This window comes from Elephas maximus, chromosome 3 (genome assembly GCF_024166365.1).
Source record: "Elephas maximus indicus isolate mEleMax1 chromosome 3, mEleMax1 primary haplotype, whole genome shotgun sequence".
Classification (NCBI taxonomy): domain Eukaryota; kingdom Metazoa; phylum Chordata; class Mammalia; order Proboscidea; family Elephantidae; genus Elephas; species Elephas maximus.
This window is the reverse complement of record NC_064821.1, coordinates 9,244,705-9,263,300: the sequence shown is the minus strand read 5'-3', so window position 1 is coordinate 9,263,300 and position 18,596 is coordinate 9,244,705. Positions and strand designations below refer to the sequence as shown.

The following is an 18,596-nucleotide window of genomic DNA, read 5'->3' as shown; positions in this document are numbered from 1 at the left end:
TCTGGAAGCCCTCCCGGTTTGAGGCTGGCCCTGGGCATGGTCGGCTGCACAGGAAACGCTGGCTTGGTTTGTCATCCTGATGTCACCCTGCTGGCCTGCCACAGAGACACCGCAGCCTCTGGCTGCTTGTCTTGAAGCAGGAAAAAAGAAGTACGTTCCAGCCCCTGCTCAGTGCCCACCCCGCAGGCTAGAGGGGACATGGCCCCCTGTTGTGCACCACTGCCAGGGCGATGTCGTCTGTGGGATGCCCTTGGGGAGAGGCCCCCGAGTCGTAAACTCAGAGTATGCGCTGTAGAAATAAGGAGCAGACATTCTGCAGCTCTCAAGCCAGGACATGTGGCCACTGTGGCAGCCTGTGGGGTCGCCCGCGTTGGGTCAGCACTGGGGAGACCCCACGAGGAAGGCAGAGGCAGGCGCGGACCACAGGTGGCCCTGCCCCCACGGGAGATTGACAGTGTCTGCGGGAAATGCCTGAGCTGCTTGTCTCCAGGGGTGCAATGCTTCCAGCCTTCTAACGCCATTCAGCAGAGGACAGGCCCTCTCTGATCTTCTGCCGATCTATGCTCCATGTTCGGTTTCCACCAGGTACCACCTCCCGTCCCCGTTCTCTCCCAGGAGTCCCTGTTGAGAGGTCTTCTCCCCTCAGGAACTGCAATAAGTAGGATTCGGTGTCTGATGATTTAGCAAGGGCCTTGGGTGGCACAGATCATCTGCATTCAGCTGCTAACTCACTCAGTGGTGACACGGAAGAAAGGCCTGGTGACCTCCTTCTGAAAACATCAGCCGTCGAAAGCCCTGTGGAGCACAGTTCTGCTCCGACACACGGGGGCGCCATGACTTGGGATGGACAGCAACAGGCTTTTTTTTTTTTTTTGAAGCAAAGGAAATAGACAAGAGATCTTTCCAAAACGTCAGTCTCACACACTGGAGTGAAATAGACCTTGGTGTTGTCTTGGCAAATGTGAGAGCAGGAGAGGAGACGCACAGAGTGTGATCCAGCTGATGGACGTGGCACTCCGTACAGCCGGTGCCTGTCGCGGTTTCTCTGGCCAGGCCTGCCCTCTGGCCTGCAGTGCTCCCCTGTGAGCCTGTCACCTGGCTGCCCGTGGCTGAGATCTCTAGTGCTGGGCAATAGAAATCTGGAAGTCTGTGAGGGAGGGGGGCGGCCACAGCCACATACCAATTCTTTCCCCAGCCCAACCCAGGGCTCGCCCCCAAGAGAGGAAAGGGCAGCGGACGGAGGTGGTCATACCTGCCTCCCTGAGGGCGTGTCCAGAACCCTCTGCCAGGCACAGGCACGTGGGGGGAGGGGGGCAGTGCTGCAGTGACCCAGCTTCCCCAGTGTCCCCAGAACTTCCTGCCACGGACCGTGCCTCCCCGCAGCCAGCTGGTGAGCGGGGTCCGCGTGCCAGGCCCAGGCTCCAGCTGATCAGCACCAAAACAGGAGGGAAAGAAGGAGGCACAGAAACTGCCCCCAGGGGCTCAGAATCTGAGGGCAGGAAATCACACCCAGGTTAAACCTCAGCGTTCACAGCAGCAGACCGCTTGTGGAGGGTGTTGGCAGGGACAGGGTGTCTGTGTCCTGCCGTCGGTGGGTGTTTCCTTTTGGATGCACTCTCAGGGCGGGAGGGGTCCCCTGGGGCCCGGAGCTGGGAGGACTTTCCAGGCCCAGCGGACAGACATCGGGGTCAGCTGGAGGCTTCCGACTCCTGCTTCCTCTGGTGCTCTCCCCGAAGCTGGGAGGTCTGTAAGCCTGGGGGGTCTGCCTGTTGAAAGAACTTCCCCTGCCTGCCCTGGTCGGCAGGTGTGGGAATCCCCGGAGGAGGGGGCCTTGAGGGGTTTCTAAGATGCGTCTTGGGAGAATGAAAATGGGCATAGTCTTCTAGGGGAAGGAGGTGAAGAAGCTTGGGGTAGGGGCAAAGCATATCTTCACCTATCTGGAGGTCACTCTAACCTCTCTTGGGGTGTAGCCGCCATCCTGGGAAAGCCTTGGTCAAGGTCCCACCAAGAGCAGAGGGGGCCGTGAGCACCTGGGAAGTGTTGGATGCTTCTCACCAGGACTCCTTGCAGCTGCCACCCTGCGGACAGGGTCGTCACTGCCCCCCAGATCCTCTCCCTAGAGCCCTTGCCCCTCAATGACTCAGGGACCCACACAGCAGGTTCCTGAGCCCCAGTCACCGGGAGGAACCACCGTTTGCTAAAATAAACTGACATCTTCTCCAGCCCCTGGGCAACGGAGCCGTTGAGATGGATTGTATGCCGATTACATGACTTTTTTTTTTAAACCAAGAAACAAATTCTTGAAGCTCACGTAGCCCTCAGTTAGTTGCCAACCGTAGACAGACATCACAGCCAGGTGCGTCACCTGCAGACCAAGGCAGGGTCAGTGAGAGCTGGCAGCCTCATGGGAGGGGCCTCCTGTGCAAAGGTTGCTCCAAGCAGGAATCTTGGGTGTATTGCCGTTTTCTTTCCATAGCCCCCGCCTCATGCGCTGCCCAGCTGGCCTCATCTGCCTCCTGGTGGGAAATGCTATTTCCACACCGGCGGCTGCCATTGGCTCCCAGCCCAGATCTCCCTCCCCTCCGAAGGTGTTTATCCACCTGCAGCTTGAAGGAGCATCTCCGCGCTGCACATGTCCACCATGTCCAATGCTGAGCTCTTGACCTTCACCCCCTCCCAAGAGGACCCTCCTCCCACCATCTTCCCCATGCCGGTCCCAGCAGCTCAAACCTCATCTAGTGCTGCTATAACAGAAATACCATAAGCGGATGGCTTTAACAAAGAGAAATTTATTCTCTCACAGCCTAGCAGGCTACAAGTCCAAATTCAGGGCATCAGCTCCAGGGGAAGGCTTTCTCTCTCTGTCGGCCTTCTCATCACTCTTCCCCCAGACTAGAAGTTTCTCCATGCAGGGACCCCGGGTCTAAAGGATGTGCTGTACTCCCAGCACTGCTTTCTTGATGGTATGAGGTCCCCCCTCTCTCTGCTCGCTTCTGTCTTTTATATCTCAAGAGAGATTGCCCCAAGACACAATCCAATCTTGTAGATTGAGTCCTGCCTCACTAACACAACTGCCACTCATCCTCCCTCATTAACATCATAGAGGCAGGATTTATAACATACAGGAAAATCACACAATACCAGGAATCATGGCCCAGCCAAATGGATCCACACATTTTTGGGGGTACATAATTCAATCCATGACACCCCTTTTGCTCCCACGGGTCCCCTCTAGTCCCTCCGCCCATGCTTTCTGACTTGACCTTGAAGATTTGTCCAGAATCAGGCCCCTTCTGGCCACCTCCACAGTCCCGCACCACCACGTCACCTGCTGCCCTCTGCCTCCATCCAGCCAGCTATCGCCTCTTCTCAAAGCACCCGCCAGAGGGCACCCTGCGACAACAAGTCAGACCACCTCCCTTCCCCCCCCCCCCCCCCCCCCCCCAGAATCCACCAGGGTACCACTAGCTCCAAGTAGAAGCCAGGTCATCAGAACAGCCCATGAGGGGCTGCAAGCCCTGCCCTGCCCCCTCCTATCCTCCCCTCCTCCTCTCCCCCCTCCCCCACTTCAGCCACACAGGCCTCCTCACTGTTCCTCCAATTAGCCAGGCATGGTCCTGCCTCAGGGCCTTGGCATAGGCTGTTCCCTCCACCAGAAATACTCTTCCTCAGATATCCACATGGCCAGCTCCTCCTCAGCCTCCAAGTCTCTGTTCAAATGTCACCTCCTCCAAGAATCCCTCCCAAGTTCCCTTGCATAGTCATTTCCATTTCATCCCTGCCCTTCCCTCCTTCTCCAGGCACAGACCTGCCCCAGGGTCTTTGCATAGGCTGTGCCTTCTGCCTAGATTGCTCTTCCCCAGATACCCATGCCCCCTCCACCTCCTCCCACCTTCTTCAGGTCTTTTGCCACTCAGCACTCTCAGTGAGTCTTCTGTGACCCACGAATTTAAAATCACAGCTCTCCCTTCAGCCACCTCCATGCTGGAATCCTGTCTCCTTTCCTGGGTTAGTTTTTCTCAGCACTTAACACCATCTCGCATTCTGCACATTTTCCTTATTTATGGTAGGTCTCATCCCCCATGAGAACAGAAGCTTCACAAGGGCAGGGATTCTGGTTTGTCTTCCTCACTGTTGTGTCTCTGGCACCTAGAACAGGGCCCAGCATAAAGCTGGCTCTCGATAAATGTGTGATGAATGGATGGAGAGCTAGGTGTTTAAAGTAGGATTGTATCAACAAAAAACAAACTCTGGAGCTCTGCTGAGCTACAAAGTTGCTAGTATGTGGCACCTCAAGAGTCAATGTCAAGTGTACCCCCCGTGGGGGCAGGGTAGGGCGGGGCACAAGTCTGGACTTGAAGGCGCCTCCTACTGATCTGCTCCCACAAGCTCAGCTGCTGAACCCCTGCGGAGCACGGCTCTACGCTGACACGTGGGGCCGCTGTGAGTCGGAGCTGACTTAATGGCAACTGACTTGGAGGCCTGGGGTGGTGCCCAGTGGTTACCACACTTGGCTGCTGGTCAAAAGGTTGGAGGTTCAAGTCTGCCCGGAAGGTGCCTCAGAAGAAAGGCCTGGCAATCTGCTGCTGAAAAGTCAGCCGTGGAAAACCCTATGGAACACAGCTCTGCTCTGACACACATGGGGTAGTGGTGATGTGGTGTCCGTTTTCTGTGTAGTTACTTTCGACTGAGCGGGAAGAACTTCTTGCCAAGATAGCCACATTGCCTTTTGCCATCACCATAGTTACTCGGAGAACTGGACTTTCAGTTTAAATAGTACAGGGGGCTGGTGCGAAAGAGGTCCTCTTTTTCAAACCTTTCTTTTACCTTGTGAGCCCGCTTATCCTGTGCCCGAGGCCCCTGGTAAGTGGGTGGAGGAAGAGGTAGGTCTTAGAAGCCATCCCTCAGGACTCCTAGTCCAGAGCTTCTCCCAGCCCGCCTCCCGAAAAATTAGGACTCAGGCTCTCTCTTTGTTTCCTAGGGCAGCTGTAACAAAAATACCACATGTAGGTAACTTCAGAGAACAGACACATATTGTCTCACATTTGGGGGAATCAGAGCATTAGCTGTAGTGAAGGGACCCTCCTCATCCGTAGCCCTGGGCGTTCCTGGGTGTTCTTTGGCTATGTAGCTTGTAGATCTGTCCTCACATGGTCTCTTCCCACGCATGTGTCTCCCCCCATGTCTGTTTCCCCTTTTTATAAGGCACCACTCAGAAGAGTTTAGATTTAGGACCCACCTTACTCCAGTCTGACCTCATTAACCATGTTCTCCTCCCAGACGTCCCAGCTACATGGGCCCTCAGCCTCCCAGGCCAAGGGAGGGAAGGGATGAGCCCAGGTGTGTTCACAGTGACCAGGTAGGGGGTGAAGAGGAGGCATATGCTCCAAAGATCCAAGGGGTAAGAGGGCAGAGCTACCAATGACTGAACTGTTTACTAACTTCAAAATTAAGGATTTAGTTCATGGTACAAACGGTTAACACACTCGACTGCTAACCAAAAGGTTGGAAGTTGAAGTCTGCTTAGAGGTACCTCAGAGGAAAGGCTTGGTGAACTGCTTCCGAAAAATCAGCCATTGAAAACCCTGTAGAGCACAGCTCTACTCTGATACACATGGGACACCATGAATTGGAGTCGACTTGATGGGAACTGTTATTTTTTATTTTTTTTAATGCAGAGATGCAGAGAGTGGGGCTGATGGGTCCCGTTAATTTTCTTTAATCCTCTTTCTTGTGGCCTAAGAACTTATTTCCATTCCTCTAGGTTGAGGTAGGTCCCTGGGTAGCACAAACAGTTAAGCGTCCAACTACTAGCCGAAAGGTTGGCAGTTTGAACCCACCCAGACGCACGCTGGAGGACAGGCCTGGCAATCTGCTTCTGAAAGGTCGCAGCCTTGAACTACACACGGAGCGTGGTTCTCTCCACACGTGGGGTCGCCGTGAGTCGAAATCAACTCGACGGCAACTAACAAGAACAACAGCAGGGTTTAGGAGCTACGTGGTACAGTGTTTGGCATTCAAGCTGTGTGTGGCCTGTGGGGGTGTTTGATTAGGAAGACAGAATCTAACAGGTTGCAGTCCTATGCAGATTTTTATCAAATAAGCCAAAGAACCCAAAAACAGGCTGAAAAATGAAGGAATATATGAATGAACTAAAGTAGACTATTAATTCAAGTGCTTAGAATCTCTTGAACGCAAGTCTATGATAGTAAAAATGAATTTCCTAGTCCTGTTTGGTAGCGGAGCACCCCGTAATGCTCTTCAGATCCAAGGTGCCCACTGTAGCATTTTTCGGGGCTCTGACAATGTGAACGTGTCTCCCTCTGTCCAGCTCCAGTGGCTGTTGGATAATTACGAAACGGCCGAAGGCGTGAGCCTGCCCAGGAGCTCCCTCTACAACCACTACCTTCGACACTGCCAGGAACACAAGCTAGACCCTGTGAACGCTGCCTCCTTTGGGAAACTGATCCGCTCCGTGTTCATGGGCCTGAGGACACGACGCCTGGGAACCAGGTGGGTGATGGGTGAGTCCATGGGTCTGATGCCCCGACTCCCCAATTCCTTTAAGCAGAAATTGAGTTTCCGGGGCAATGTGGGGTTTCTTCCTTCTGGGGAGGTGTCCTAACCCTGAACCTGACTCAGTGAGCCTGGAGACACCTTGAGTTAACCATGTCCTGGGCGCAGACACCTTAAGCTTGATGACTAGCCAAAAGGTTGGCAGTTCAAACCCACCCTGAGGTGCCTCGGGAGAAAGACCTAGTAACCTACTTCCAAAAACCCTACAGAGCAGTTCTAGCCTGCACACATGGGGTCTCCAGGAGTTGGGGCTGACTCGACAGCAACTAAGACCAACGCTGACCTGAAGGTTTGAAGCCAGCCAGTGGTGCTGCAGGAGAGAGACCTGGTGACCTGTTTCTGTAAAGGTGACAGCCAAGAAGGCGTACGGAGCCCAGTTCTAGTCTGGAACACAGCGGGTTGCTATGAGTCAGAGCTGACTCCAGGGCAGTGGGTTTGGGTCTTTGGTTTTGGACCCTGGCGGTAGCCGCAGTCTGCTCTCTCCTTTAGAAGCCGGTGATGGGACATGGGGGTGCGATTCAGTTCTTTCTCTTCATTTGAAATTTTCCATAATAGCGAGTTTTTTTTTAAAGCACTTTCTTGATTATCTGAGTCCCGGGTGGTTCACGCACTCGGCTGCTTACTGAAAGGCTGGAAGTTTGAGTCTACCCAGAGGCACCTCGGAAGTGAGCCCTGGTGATCTACTTCCAAAAACCCAGCCATTGAAAACCCTGTGGAGCACAGTTCTTCTCTGACACACATGGGGTCGCCATGAGTTGGAATCAACTTGATTGCAGTTGGGTTTTTGGGGTTAGACAAAATTGGATGGGTTTCCTCGCTGCAGGACTTCTCAGAGCCTTTATGGTACTAAAATGCCAGAGGGGACTCCACGAGAGGCATGTTGGGTGCAGAACTTCCTCAGCTTGTTTGCTGAGGAACAGCTCACGGACATCACACCGAGAGCCCCCAATGAAAGGCAAGCGAGTGCCCTGGCTTGTAAAGGGCGTCTGCCGAGAGCTGACCCGTGGCGTTGGTTTCCAGGGGCAACTCCAAGTACCACTACTATGGGATCCGCCTGAAGCCAGAGTCCCCGCTGAACCGGCTGCAGGAGGACACGCAGTACATGGCCATGCGGCAGCAGCCCATGCACCAAAAGCCCAGGTGGGTGTGGGGGCCCTCAGACGCTACCCCCCTTTGGAGGAGGGACCGCCCACCCGCTATGGGGAAAACACTCACATCCACACTGGTCTCCAGGGTCTGGGGGGAGCGAGACACCATGCCCACACGGCAGGACTTGCAGAGAGCAAGAAATGAGGGAGGCTGTGTGTCCTAGCCAGGGCTCTCTAGAGAGAGAACCAGCGAGAGAGAGGAAAGAGCGAGAGCGTGTGTGTGTGTGTGGGTGGGTGGGTGCATATTTGTTGTTGTTGATGCCGACTCACAGAGACTCCGTGACAGAGTAGGACTGTCCCACAGGATTTTCTAGGTTGTGATAGAGAGCAAGAGATAGTGTGTGTGTGTGTACACACGTACATACATACATAATACGTGTGTATGTGTGTGTGTAAAAAAAAAAAATTTTTTTTTTTAAAAAAACAAGCCCATTGCCATCAAGTCCTTTCCGACTCATAGCAACCCTATAGGAGAGAGTAGAACTGCCATATAGAGTCTCCAAAGAGCAGCTGGAGCTGGTAGATTCAAACTGCCAACGTTTTGGTTAAGCTGTATCACTTAACCATGGGCCACCAGGGCTCTCTCTCTCTCTATATATATACACACGCACACACGTGTATAGATCTTTGGGTGGCACAAATGAATAAGTGCTCGCCTGGAAACTGAAAGGTTGGCGGTTTGAGTCCACCCAGGGACACCTCAAAAGAAAGGCCTGGCAATCTGAGCTACTTTTGAAAAATCAGCCATTGAAAACCCTATGGTATAGAACTACCATACGATCCAGCAATCCCACTCCTCAGAATATACCCTAGAGAAATAAGAGCCTTTACACGAACAGATACATGCACACCCATGTTCATTGCAGCACTGTTTACAATAGCAAAGAGATGGAAGCAACCAAGGTGCCCATCAACGGATGAAAGGATAAATAAATTATGGTATATTCGCCCGATGGGATACTACGCATCGATAAAGAACAGTGAGGAATCTGTGAAACATTTCATAACATGGAGGAACCTGGAAGGCAGTATGCTGAGTGAAATTAGTCAGATGCAGAAGGACAAATACTGTATGGGACCACTATTATAAGATCTTGAGAAACAGTATAAACTGAGAAAACCCTATGGAGCACAGTTCTACTCTGACACACATGAGGTCGCCGTGAGTCAGGATCAACTTGACAGCAGGTGGTTTGGTGTGTGTGTGTGTGTGTGTGTGTGTGTACTTACATATATATGTCAAGAGTAGGGTACCCCTGGTGGCAGAGTGGTTAAGAGCTCAGCTGCTAACCAAAAGGCTGGCAGTTCGAATCACCAGCCACTCCTTGGAAACCCTATGGGGCAGTTCTTCTCTGTCCTGTAGGGTCACTATGAGTTAGAATTGACTCATGGGCAATGAGTTTTCAAGAGGGGGAGGGCTTACTTTAAGGAATTGGCTCACATGATTAGGGTGGGAGTGGGGCAAGTCCCAAATCCATAGGTAAGGCGACAGGCTGGAGACTCCTACAGGTTTGTGTCCCCAAATCCATAGAGCAGGGGACAGAAGAGTACAGAGTAAGGGTGTTCTGACAAGATGTCTGTTTATAGCCTGGAGGCTGAAAACACCCCAGGGAAACTCCCTTTGTGCTCCTAAGTCCTTCAACCAATTGGATGAGGCCCACTCACATTTTGGAAGCTAACCGGCTTTACTTGAGGCCAATTGATTTAATTACACAGAACTACTTCATAACAGCAGCTAGACTAGTGTCTGGTCAAACAGCTCAGCACCAGAGCTGAGCCACGTTAACATAAAATTCACCTCCACACAGTGGATACAGCCTCATCTAGAGAGAGAACTATGAAAATAAGCAAAGTGTAATAACCCCAGAAAATTACTCACAATAGCCCAATCCAAGAAAAGGGCCTTATATATTTAAGTCACTGCTACTTCCTGACATTTTGATCCAATGGCTGGCAAGGCTGGGTCATTTTCTGGAATGTTCTTCTCCATCCATCACAAAGCTCTTCATCTTTTTAGGCAAGGGTCAGCAGACTATTCCTGTGAAGCACCACTCAGTCAATATTTTCAGTTTTGCAGACCTGACAGTCTCTGTTGCTGCTACTCAGTGCTGCTGCGGTGGCACAAAAGAAGACACGAATGATACATAAATGAAAGAGCATGGCTGTGTGCCAATAAAACTTTATTTACAAACACAGTTGGCAGGCCAGATTTGGCCTGCAGGCTATAGTTTGCCAACCTGTGGTTTAAGACCCCCAGTCAAGTGTCAGCTCCCTGGGGCACCTGTCTCCCCACCGGCCACCCTCTCTCCCCAGCTTCTGCCCCAGAGTCTAGACTGCTCTGGTCATGAGCACTTTGAGCACGCTCACCTCTGTGTGACTCCTTCATGCCTGGTGCCCAGCCTGTTGCATGGAGAGGCCACTTGGCGAGGCTGTGACTCTAAAACCCAGTGTAGCTGTTATAAAGTACCCCAGTGACTCCTAACCAGATGGCCAGTCGTGGGAGTTGGAGGTCACAGAAAAAAGTCTCCGGAACATTCTCCAGGAGCCAACAGATAAGAATGGAACCAGTAGTCCACTTTGTACCTTGGTTTCCACAGACATGGACCACATAGCTTCTTGTTGTTGCTATTGAGTCCGGCCCTTGCAGATACCTCTAGAAGCCAGGCAGGGTGCTGTTTTAGGAGAAGCTCCTTCAGGCTGGGATTCTCTCCCTCTGTGTGGGAGGCTTGGGTTTGATTCTCAGCCAGTGCACTCGTGTGCAGCCACCACCCGTCTGTCCGTGGAGGCTTTCCTGTTGCTGGGATGCTGAACAGGTTTGAGCGGAGGTTCCCAGCTAAAACAGACTAGGAAGAAAGGCCTGGTGATCTACTTCCAAAAATCAGCCAGTGAGAGCCCTATGGAGCAGAACAGTCTGATCCACAACCGATCACGGAGATGGCGCAGGACCGGGCCGCATCTTGTTTGTTGTGCATCGGGTCACCGTGAGTCAGGACCGACCCCACAGCAGCCAACAACAGCACAGTTGTCGGGACAGGTTTCTGTCGCTCACATTTGAAAATCCATGCCTGAGGTGGTCTTGCTTGGATGCTCCTGGCTCCACCCCCGAGCCCTCTGATGTGGCCTTCCTCCCACCCTCAGTACCCCTGGCTCCGCCTTCCATATGAGGGGAGCCAACGGCTTCTGGCTCTGGCTGGCCCTGCCTTGCCCCCCATGCAGCCCCCTGCCACCTCCCCACTCTGGAGGTCCCTCCTGGGTTGAGGTTTCCCCCAGACTCTGTCGGCTTTGTGGCTTAGGGCAAGATGGACTTCTCGGGGTTCCCCTGGAGACCACACAACGGAGAGATGTTTGTGATTCTACATGAAGAAGTTCGCTGGTCTTCTAAGAAAAAACAAAATTTTTTTTTTAATCCCCAGTGCTTATAGCAGCACTATTCACAGTTGCCAAAAGATGAATGGATAAACAAAACGTGATGTATACACACAATGGGATGGTGTTGTTGTTGTTGTTGTTGTCAAGTGCCGTGGCGTCGTTTCTGACTCACAGCAACCCCATGTCCAACAGAAGAGAACACTGCCCGGTCCCGTGCCATCCCCACAACCATCGCTATGCCTGAGCCCAGTGTCGTAGCCACTGTGTCAATCCATCTCGCTGAGGGTCTTCCACTTTTTTACTGAATATTACTCAGCCACAAAGAGAAATGATACACGCTACAACATGTCTGAGCCTTGAAAACACCATGCCGCATGAAAGAAGCCAGACACAAGAGGACAAATAGTGTGATCCCACTTCTGTGAAATGTCTGGGCTAGGCAAATGCGAGCCTCGAAAACACCACGCTGAGTGAAAGAAGCCAGGCACGAGAGGACAAATAGTGGGATCCCACTTCTGTGAAATGTCTGGGCTAGGCAAATGTATAGAGACAGAAAACAGGTTAGTGGCTGCTGGGGAGGGGGAGATGGGGACGTGGGGAGTTATTGGTTAAGGGGGTACAGAGTTTCTGTTTGGGGCGATGACTAACATGGAGGTAGATCGTGGTGACGATCGCACAGCGTGGGGAACATAGTGTTACTAAGTCGTACACTGAAAAATGGCTAAAACAGCAGAGGTTTGTTATACCAGTAACCCCCCCATTTACGACATGTTCGAATTAGGACGAACCACACTTACGGCTGCCCCTCTGTTTATAAATATATATACGTAGAATCGTTGGTAATATGTACTACATACAACGTTGCAGCCCATACTTTGCCGCATTCGTATGCCAACCCCCAAAGACAAATAAAAGTCGAATTTATAAAGATACTGATAATAAAAGGCAATAATAATGAAAACTACAAAAAAAAAAATTATTCAACTTACGTCACAACCAACATACGACAGAATCATTGGAACGGGACCCTGTCCTAAGTCAGGCACTTCCCGCGTATATTTTTACCACACGCACAAAAAGAAACCCAAAGGGAATCCTGCTCAGGCTGCAATCCTGGGGCCCATCCCAGGCCATGCTGCTGGAGCTCACAGTGACATCTGACCAGGTACCGGCCGACCCAGAAGACAGACAGCCTCGGGGACAGCAGCTCCAACAGCAGTCTGCACAGCACACCGGAACAGGCCATGGCCGCCCAGAGCCAGCACCACCAGCAGTACATAGGTGAGAGCCTGCGCCCCAGTGTCCCCGGTAGGTCCCAGGGGGCGGGGCCTGCTCTACAACCTCGCCGTCCAGTCGGCTTTTCTAGAGGCTCCTGGGTCTCAGCATCAGCAGCATCTGAAGGGATGTGACTTCAACAATCTTTTTCGTATAAGACTCTTAGTTCCCTAGTGCTGCTGTAACAGAAATACAACAAGAGGGTGGCTTTCACAAACACATTTATTTCCTCACAGTTTAGGAGGCTAGGAAGGAGCACTTGGCTGGTAACTGAAAGGTCGGGGGTTGGAACCCACCCAGCGGCTCCTCGGAATAAAGACCTGGCAATCTTTCTGTAAAGATTACAGCCTAGGAAACCCTATGGGACAGTTCTGCTCTGTCACATGGGGTCCCTGTGAGTCAGAACTGACTTGACGGCACACAACAACAACAACAGGAGGCTAACAGTCTGCATTTAGGGGGCCGCCTCTTTGGGAAAGCTTTCTCTCTGTGTTGGCTGTGGGGGAAGGTCCTTGTCGCTTTTCAGCTTCTGTTCCTCGGCTCCTTGGTGATCGTCATGTGGCATCAGGCTTCCCTCTGTTCGTGCTTCCTTCTCTGTGTCTAATCCGCCCCTCGCGCACGTCTCAAAAGTGAGTGGTTTAAGGCACACCTACACTGATATGGCCTCATTAACAGAACAAAGCCCTATTCCCAGATGGGATTATGTCCTCAGGTATAAAATCCAAAACCTAACCCGTTGTGGTCAAGTCAGTTCCAACTCATAACGACCCACTAGGACAGATCAGAGCTGCCCCATAGGGTTTCTAAGGATTGGCTGGTGGATTCGAACTGCCAGCCTTTCAGTTAGGACCCAAACTCTTAACCACCGCACCACCAGGGCTCTCCTCCACAGGTATAGAGTTTAGGATTTACAACACATATTTTGCGGGCGGACACAATTCCATCCATAACAGAGAACTTTTAAGTTAGAAGAAAGTTCTGGAAAACCTGCTTTCTGTTAATCCCTGAGATTCTAAGAATAATCAGCATATGCCCCAAAAATGAATGTATAAAATGACTGTCAGAAAAAGAAGTAAAACGAAATTGCCCCCAGAAAGCCTACCAGACATTGTGTTTAAAAACCTGTCAGCCAGCCCCGAGGCAGCAGGAGAAATGGGCCTCGATGCCTGGGCTTTCCTCCTGGCCTCCCTGGGGCATCGAAGGGTGCTCCACTAGAGCAGGTGCCATCGAGTTGACCCTGGCTCGTGGCAACCCCCTGCGTGTCGGAGTAGAACTGGACTCCGTAAGGTTTTCGATGGCTGACTTTCCGGAAGTAGGTCACCAGGCCTTTCTTCCGAAGCGTCTCTGAGTGGACTCAAATGTCCAGCCTTTTGGTTAGGAGCCGAGTGCACCGACCATTACACCACCTAGGGACTCCCTAAGGGTGCACAGGACTCCCTAAACGTGAGTCTCCTGTCCCAGTTGGCCTGACACGAGGCAGCCTCGTCCTGTCCCTGGGGGCCACGCAGCTGGCTGAGCGGCGGCAGCAGCCCCATCTCTCCCACAGGGAGAGCACTGTAACACAGAGTCTGCGCCACAGGGCCCCCAGTGAAGGCACTCTGTGTCAGGGCTCAGACGAACGCTGAGAAACTCAGCAGCCTCTGTGGTTTTAGTGCTGGGCAGAGTGCACGTACCAGGCCTTCCGAGAGGTCAAGGCGGTGTCATTGCATCTCCCGGGAAGTCACCAGGGCACCAGGGCCCTTGACCAGCAGCCAGAGCAGTTCCCACTGCTGGTGACCATAAGCCTCGTGGCCTCGGAGTGCACACTGTGCCAAGCCCTGGGCTCATCTTTATCTGTGTCAGCATGTTTAACATCCCTGGGAGGTGGCCAGCTTGGCCCCTGTTCATACCCAAGGTTATAAAGTCGAGTGACTCGTGTGGGGAGCCAGGACTTCCCCGGGGCTGCCCGCCAGCCACCAGCATCCCCAGCGGATGGGCGTCCCAGCCCAGCTTCTGCATGCGGCCTGGCGGCGTGCTCTGTGGACTGGCGGCGCGCTCTGCTAATGGGCCGTCGTGCTCAGGGCTCCGGCCTGACGCTTCGTTCTCTCTGCCTAGATGTCTCCCATGTCTTCCCGGAGTTCCCGGCCCCAGACCTGGACGGTGTGCTACTGCAGGGGGACCTCACGCTGCGCGACGTCAAGGCCCTGCAGCTGGCCTACAGGCGGCACTGCGAGGTGACCGCTGCCCATCCAGGGCCCTTGTGTGTAGGGCCTCATGCTTCCCCGGGGTGGGGGGGACGCTTTCCGTGGCCGCCTGGACTATCTTCACTCAGTGCCCCCAGCCCCAAGCTGCAGGTGCTCCAGGAGATGGGAAAGGAGAGGCGTGGCCGCCCCTCAGGCCTCCTCCCTCTGGCAAGGAAGCAGTCACAACGCCCTCTCTGAGCTGGGCTCCTTCCCCTCATTCTAGTCCCTGAGCTGCTTTCCGTGGGTTTCCAAGCACCCGCCGGGCCTGCGTGGCACTGCGGCACGTCCTGAGGACAGGCCAGGTGAGCCGCATGGGGCACGCAAGGATGCTGCTGACCCATCGTGTCTCCCCCAGGCCACGTTAGATGTCGTGATGAACCTCCAGTTCCACTATGTGGAGAAGCTCTGGCTTGCTTTCTGGAGCTCCAAAGCCACCGCCAGCGACGGCCCCACCTCCATAGCTACCAGGTAACCTGCCTCCCGTGGCTCCACCCTGGCCAGCCTGCCACCGCCTTGTTTCACAGGTCCCCCGGATTCGGGCCTCCAGGCTGTCACCTGCTGACACCTGCTGGTAACCCACAAACCAGTGTGTTAACTTTGTAAAAACTTGTGCTCTCATCCCCTTTATGTGATGCATTGTTTCATACTTTTTATAATTAATATGTATGTAATATTATATGTTAGTATGCTATGTTTATGTGTAATATGAGGAACCCTGGTGGTGCAGTGATTAAAGCGCTTGGCTGCCAACCTAAAGGTTGGTCAGTGGTTCAAACCCACCAGCTGCTCCGCAGAAGAATACGTGGCGGTCCGATTACAGCCTTGGAAACTCTACAGGTCAGGTCTGCTCTATCCTATAGGGTCGCTATGAGTCGGAATTAACTTGACAGCAACAGGTTTGGATTTTTGGTGGTTTTTTGTGTGTGTGGGGGGGTATACGTAATATAAGGCACACCTTAGAGATATTGCAGGTTCGGTTCTAGGCCACTGCGATAAAGCGAGTCACGCAAATTTTTTTTTGTTTCCCAATGCATATAAAAGTTCTGTTTACACTATGTTGTGGTCTATTAAGTATGCAATAATATTATGTCTCCAAAGACAATGTACATACCTTGATTAAAAAGTACTTGATTGCTAAAAAAATGCTAACCATCATCTGAGCCTTCATAATCCGTTGCCGGTGGAGGGCCCTGCCTTGACGCTGATGGCTGCTGACTGATCAGGGTGGTGGCTGCTGGAGACTGGGGTGGCTGCTGAAGACTGGGGTGGCTGTGGCAATTTCTTAAAATAAGACACCAGTGAAGTTTGCGGCACTGACTGACTCTTCCTTTCACAAAAGATTTCTCTGTAGCACGTGAGGCTGTTTGATAGCATTTTACCCAGGGTAGAACCTTTTTCAGAATTGGAGTCAATCCTCTTAACCCCTGCTGCTGCTTTGCCAACGCAGTTTATGTCATACTCTAAATCGTTTGTTGTCGTCGGAACAGTGTTCACAGCATCTTTACCAGGAGGAGATTCCATCTTAGGAGGCCACTTTCTTTGCTCCTCCAGGAGAAGCAGCTCCTCGTCCGTTAAAGCTTTACCACGAGACGCAGCCAGTCGGTCACGTCTTCAGGCTCCCCTGCTAATTCCAGTTCTCTTGCTGTTTCCACCACGTCTGCAGTGACTTCCTCCACCGAAGTCTTGAACCCCTTAAAGTCACCCGTGAGGGTTGGAATCAGCTTCTTCCAAACTCTTGTTAATGTTAACATTTTGACCATCTCCCATGAATCATGAATGTTCTTAAATGGCATTTAGAGTAGTGAATCCTTTCCTGAAGGTTTTCAATTTACTTTGCTCAGATCTGTCAGTGGAATTAGCCCTATGGAGCAGTTCTACCCTGTCCTCTAGGGTCACTATGAGTCGTAATAAACTTGACAGCAATGGGTTTGGTTTGGTTTTATCGGAGGAATCAATATTTATGGCAGCTATAACCTTATTATTATTTCTTAAATAATAAGACTTGAAAGTCGGAATGACTCCTTGACCCATGGGCTGCAGACTGGATGTCGTGTTAGCAGGCATGAAAACAACATTAATCTCCTTGTACATCTCCATCAGAGCTCTTGGGTGACCAGGTGCATTGTCAAGGAGCAGTAATATTTTGAAAGGAATCTTTTTCTGAGCACTAGGTCTCAACAGTGGGCTTAAAATAGTCAGTAAACCATGTTGTAAACAGATGTGTCGTCATCCAGGCTTTGTTGTTCTATTTATAGAGCACAGGCAGAGGAGAGTTAGCGTAATTCCTAAGGGCCCTAGGATTTTCAGAATGGTAAATGAGCACTGGCTTCAACTTAAAGTCTCCAGCTGCGTTAGCTCTTAACAAAAGAGCCCCTAACTGTCCTTTGAAGCTTTGAAACCAGGTATTGACTTCTCTCTAGCTAAGAAAATCCTAGATGGCATCTTTTTCCAATATAAGGCTGTTTTACATGCACCGGAAGTATGTTATTTAGTGTAGCTGCTTCATCAGTTACCTTAGCTAGACCTTCTGGATAACTTGCTGCAGCTTCTACATCAGCCCTTGCTGCTCCACCTTGCACTTTTATGTTACAGAGACTGTTTCTTTCCTCAAGCCTCATGAACCAACTTCTGCTAGCTTCACGCTTTTCTTCTGCAGCTTCTCACCTCTCTCAGCCCTTGTAGACTTGAAGAGAATTAGGGCCTTGGTCTGGACCAGGCTTTGGCTTAAGGGAATGTTGTGGCTGGTTAGATCTTTTATCCAGACCACTAAAACTCTCCATACGAGCAATAAGGCTGCTTCGTTTTCTTATCATTCACGTGTTCTCTGGAGTAGCACTTAATTTCTTGCAGGAACTTTCCCTTTGCATTCACAGCTTGGCTAACTCTTTGGCACAAGAGGCCTAGCTTTTGGCCTGTCTTGGCTTTCGACATGCCTTCCTTACTAAGCTTAATCATTTCTAGCTTTTGATTGAAAGTGAGAGACATACAACTCTTCCTTTCACTTGGACGCTTAGAGGCCATTGTAGGGTTACTAACTGGCCGAATTTAAACATTGTTGTGTCTCAGGGAATAGAGAGGCTCACGGACAGGAAGAAAGGCTGGGGAATGGTGGTGGGTGGAGCGGTCAGAACACACATAGCATTTATCCATTAAGTGTATGTGGGCGTGGTTCGTGGCCCCCCAAAACAATTACAACAGTAACATCAAAGATCACTGATCGCGGATCACCATAGCAGATACAATAATAATGAAAAGGTTGAAATATCGTGAGAACTACCAAAATGTGACACAGAGACAAGAAGTGAGCACACGCTGTTGGGAAAATAGCACTGATAGACTCGCTCGATGCAGGGTTGCCACAAACCTTCAATTTGTCAAAAATGCAGTATCTGCGAGGTACAATAAAACAAGGTATGCCTGTAAAAACTATATGTTAGTACACAGTTATAAATTATAATATAAAGTTACAGATATGTAAATTACAAGAAGCATAAAACTGTATATGCCCACGTTGTTTTGTCGTTAGGTGCCATCAAGTAGATTTTCAACTCCTAGTGACCCCGTAGGACAGAGCAGCACTGCCCCATAGGGTTTTCTCGGCCCTGATCTTTACAGGAGCAGGTTGCCAGGTCTTTCTCCCGTGAAGCCGCTGGGTGGGTTCAAGCTGTGACCTTTCTGTTAGCAGCTGAGCACTTCACTGTTGCGCCACTCGGGCTCCTTGTATGTCCGTATGAGGGAGGATTAACTATCGTTCAGGACAGTGATACCCGCCTTCCCCCACTTACTGACTGCCGCGGTATTGGCATTTCCCATTTACAACAACACTAAAAAATCCGCTCTCCGACTATTTTGCACATTAACGACCTACGTGTGGCTGTCGTGAAGGCAGAGGTGGGAGCCTGTAATTAAATGTAATCGTATAATTACAATTCACTCATATTGCCCCTTCAGCCCTTTTCAAATCAGACTTTGTTTTCGCATGGAGGGGTTTAACGGTGACCCTGGT

At 51.4% G+C, this 18,596-nt stretch overlaps 1 protein-coding gene across 4 annotated transcripts in view; it reads left to right on the top strand.

The window, feature by feature from the left end:
* The window catches only part of RFX2 (regulatory factor X2), a 112,473-nt gene that overhangs the window by 79,980 nt on the left and 13,897 nt on the right, over positions 1-18,596 (top strand). For all 4 annotated transcript variants that reach the window (XM_049876527.1, XM_049876524.1, XM_049876525.1 and 1 more), the window contains 5 exons: positions 6,332-6,513; positions 7,597-7,716; positions 12,259-12,374; positions 14,463-14,581; positions 14,946-15,058. In XM_049876527.1, coding sequence (XP_049732484.1) covers positions 6,332-6,513; positions 7,597-7,716; positions 12,259-12,374; positions 14,463-14,581; positions 14,946-15,058 — 650 coding nt within the window. The remainder of the gene's footprint in view (positions 1-6,331; positions 6,514-7,596; positions 7,717-12,258; positions 12,375-14,462; positions 14,582-14,945; positions 15,059-18,596) is intronic.